Genomic DNA, 4268 nt, shown 5'->3' with positions numbered 1-4268 from the left:
AACAAACATGTTACCTCAGCTCCTTGTCCTCTTTGGTGAGGTGTTATTCATTTTTTATTCATTGATCTCTTATTAACCTTTTTTTTTCATTATTTAATTTTATTCAATTTTTCATTTTAGTCGTGATTTTTAGCTGTGTGAGATGAGATTGTTTTTTATTTTATTTTTTTTTGGTATTAATTTATATCTAGGTGTTATTTGTAATTAAAATCTATTCACTGTTATTAATTTGTGTTATTCATTATAATTTCTTTCAGATTATAATTTCATTCATTAATATTATTCACTTCTATCAATATGAGGTTATGCATTAATTCGTAACTTATTCATTTTATATTCATGTTATTCATTGTTTTATCTTTATGTGGCTATACATCCATTTAATATACATGTAGGGTTATACATTCTCTCATACATTCATTATATATCTGTAGGTTCATTCATTCTTTTCGTGTATTCGTGGTTAAAATTTATTCATCTTGGTTATTCACTTATGCAGTAGTGTTATTCACGTATGACTTTTGGTTCAGGTTTTATTCACTTATTCATTTTTGTTCAGTTCAGGTGATATATGTGTTTAAGTGTTATACATTCATGTGTGTGTGTGTGTGTGTGTGTGTGTGTGTGTGTGTGTGTGTGTACAGATGTATTCCGCTCAGTATGTGTCGAGGGGATAAGGTCAACCACGGTTAGAGTTACGTCACGGCAGCAGAGTCGAGGTTCTGAAGGGTCGGTGTTGAACCAGGTCACCGGTGCCATAAGTGTGAGTGTCATGGCGGTGCAGGAGGTGGTGGTACCTCAGGTGGCCGTAATGACTCCGGCACACGTGTGAACTCACCACCAACTTCCTCCCTCACGCCACATAATTTTTATTGCAGTCGTGAGCGGTGTCTGCCAGGCGCTCCCTCAGCTGGGTTATGGCGCACCACCGCCACCTTCTGCTGGCTATGGAGCCCCTCCTTCACCTTCCGCCAGCTACGGTGCTCCAGATCTCCGGGCAGCAGCTTCCTCCATCAGTGAACAAGAAGACCCCATAGCCGCCCTGGCCGCCCTCATCCCCGGCGGCGGCGTCCCTGGTGAAGACTACCCGATCCTGGCCTCTGTACCCGACACCGGCTTCTCCTGCGAGCAACAGGAGTTCCCAGGTTACTTCGCTGACACCGCCGACGAGGCAGGCTGCCAGGTCTTCCACATCTGTCAGTTCGACGGCCGCCAGGACTCCTTCCTGTGTCCCAACGGCACCATCTTCAACCAGCAGTACTTCGTGTGTGACTGGTGGTTCAACGTGGACTGTGCCGCCTCACAACAGTTCTTCGGCCTCAACGCTGAGATCGGCAAGATCCCTGAGGACAACATCGCTGCCTCCTCCGACTTGTCTCTGGCCACCGCCTACGGCGCCCCGAAGACACAGGCTCAGGCCCCTTCCCGTTCATACGGTTCCCCTTCCAGGTTTTAGGGGACCGGTCCTATCTCCATCCACTGAGGGGCCCCCACCAGCCTGCCCTATCTGCAGCTAGTCACCAGACCCAGCCCCCCGCCTCCTGCTGCCCATCTGCCCTCCCTGGTCGACCTCCACCTGCCGCTCCCGCCCACAATGCTAATGAGCCCCATCGTGCCCCGTTTAAGTCCCCAACCTCCTCTTCTGAACTTTATCCCAAACCCTCAGTCTTGACCATAACCACTAGTCGGCCACTCACTACACCGCCACCATCACCCGTAACCTCATCCACTGCACAACACTCTCCCTCAGGTGAAGATGTCGTGTTTATGAGGAAGCCTCCCAGAGTCCCGTTCCCTCGACCAACAAGTCTATACTTTGGTCAATTCCACTCTCAACACCATTCTCATTTTCATTCGATAAAGTCAGATTCTCTTCTTCCGTCCCTCCCGACACGTCATCCACCACGAGGAGGTCCCAGTGCCAGCCTGTCATCACCTCCTCGTGCTCCGGTACTATCAACAGGAGACAACAAACACACACTACATCCTCATGACTTTGATCCCTCGCTACATGATGATCTTTCGGAAATCCAATTATCTCAAAAATTAAAAAAAGATTCAAGTTCTAGATTTTCCGACACAAATCTCACTAAATTAAGTATAACAGAACCTAAGACCCATTTCCCCCTGCCATTATTAAAACCACATTCAAAGTTACGTTCCTCCAATACTAAACCATTTGAAGATCTAAGTAATAAACGTTCTGAGAATATTTCTACCCGTATACCGACGTTCTTCCCTCTGTCTGAGCTGGAGGAACGACCACAGAGCTTAAGTTCTATAAGAGAGTCTAACCAGCACTTACTTCCATCTAGAACTCAGTCTTTAAGTCTCTCACGACCCAAAGAACCTATCATTTTCCCTCCCTTCCCGACTAAGGTGACCCCAAGTGGCACTGATCTCCCCAACAACCTGGCATCTCGTTCAATCTTCCCCCCCACAGTGCCACTCACCCGCACTACAAAGGACGACGCCCCTCACACCTCCCTTCAGCGCCCTCTCACACCGCTTGAGTCTTCCCTCTCCAAGGATATCTCAAATCACCTTCCTGCTGGAGTAAGGACGACCCTCTTGCTTGATCTACGCCTCCGCCTTCGCCTGTACCTCGCTGTGGGTCACGGGATCCCTTCACTGCTCCTCTCTAAACTTACGTAAACTTCTCTGTCCCTACGAATCTACTCTTGTGGTTCCCGGCTCTGCTCAAACACGAGGCCAGCTCAAACACGAGGCCAGCTTAAACACGAGGCCAGTTTAAACACGAGGCCAGTTTAAACACGAGGCCAGTTTAAACACGAGGCCAGTTTAAACACGAGGCCAGTTTAAGAGAACGAATCTTCCCTTTGTAACTTTTTTTTTTAAAGAATTTCCCCAAACCTTTCATAGTTTATTCACGTCATTCGCGAATTTCTTCCATAACACGAAATAGATTCAAATACCCAGGTGCAGATGGTTAAAGCCCCCCGTTAGATAAATTTGTTCTCCCTTAGTTTCTCCCTTTCTCCCTTAGTTACGTGAATAGTGACGATTTTATCTCCCTGAGTTTATTCTCCCTCTGTCTCTCTGTCTTTCGCAACATTTCACAACTGAGGAATATATCTGAAAGTCCAACATTTATCTCCTTAAAGTCTCTCATTATCTCTCTACCTTCTCTCTATCTTCCTCTCATCTCAAGTTCTCTGTCTCTTTCATTTCTTCTCTCCCACTGCACTGTTCCCCTGGTCTCTTCAGAAAGCTTTCCTCATCATTCTCCTCCTTTATTCTTCAAAATTCTCTTCACTAGGATGAGACTTAACTGAGAATCGCTTAAGTAACACTCTCTCTCCCTGTCCCTTAAATCCTGTTTTTGAATACACTCAAAACTGGCCCTCAAACATTCACTCAAGGGGTAGGTTTAGTGATTACTGCTGGAGTGGTATGTTCCTTGTTGGGTTTTTGGTCTTATAACGAAATCTGTTGCGAATTTCGTTATATGTTTCGTTGAGAATAAGTGGAATTTCGTTGTGGGTTTAAGGTAATGTAATGACTAATGAAATTCGACTGGATTAACGAAATAATTAACGAAACTCGACTGGATTAACGAAATAATTAACGAAACTCGACTTGATTAACGAAATGATTAACGAAACTCGACTGGATTAACGAATTATATAAAGAAACTCAACTTGATTAACGAATTGAATAACGAAACTCGACTGGATGAACGAAATGATTAACGAGAACCGACTGAATTAACGAACTGTATAACGAAGTATTCACCTGTATCCAGATAAATGTACAAATTATAGTATATATTAATTTATCTTTATTCTGTAGGTATGTTTTTTAACTTTCTGTATTTTGTATTTTGTAATGGAATTAATTTATGTATACAAAAAATAAATAAAAAATGATTGGAAACTAAATGACTTATTTTTTACGTCTTAACCTAACCTAACCAAACGTGTTTATTTATTTATTTTTTATGTTTTATCTCTGGTGTGTTTTATGATGGTTTAAATCTTGTTTTATTACCTCAAGATTTGGTTTAAGGATTGGATACACACACACACACACACACACACACACACACACACACACACACACACACACACACACACACACACACACACACACACACACACACACACACACACACACACACACACACACACTCCCCTGGCCTTGTTAAGAAATATACCCGTCATAATTAGAGTGTGCAGGAGGCCTTGTGAGCATCTTCACATGCCGGTTCCTCATTGGTCAATGTCAAAAGACGTTCGTTCTCATTG

General features: G+C 43.8%; 1 protein-coding gene across 1 annotated transcript; it reads left to right on the top strand.

Moving 5' to 3' along the window:
• Positions 1–3902, top strand: LOC121853242. The gene is made up of 2 exons (XM_042347255.1): positions 1–35; positions 879–3902. The coding sequence occupies exons 1-2, from the start codon at positions 8–10 to the stop codon at positions 1454–1456; spliced, it is 606 nt and encodes a 201-aa protein (XP_042203189.1). The 5' UTR covers positions 1–7; the 3' UTR covers positions 1457–3902.
• Positions 3903–4268: the final 366 nt, after the last annotated feature.

This window comes from Homarus americanus, unplaced genomic scaffold, assembly GCF_018991925.1.
Source record: "Homarus americanus isolate GMGI-L3 unplaced genomic scaffold, GMGI_Hamer_2.0 scaffold18203, whole genome shotgun sequence".
NCBI classification, from domain to species: domain Eukaryota; kingdom Metazoa; phylum Arthropoda; class Malacostraca; order Decapoda; family Nephropidae; genus Homarus; species Homarus americanus.
This window is presented reverse-complemented; position numbering and strand designations above follow the sequence as displayed.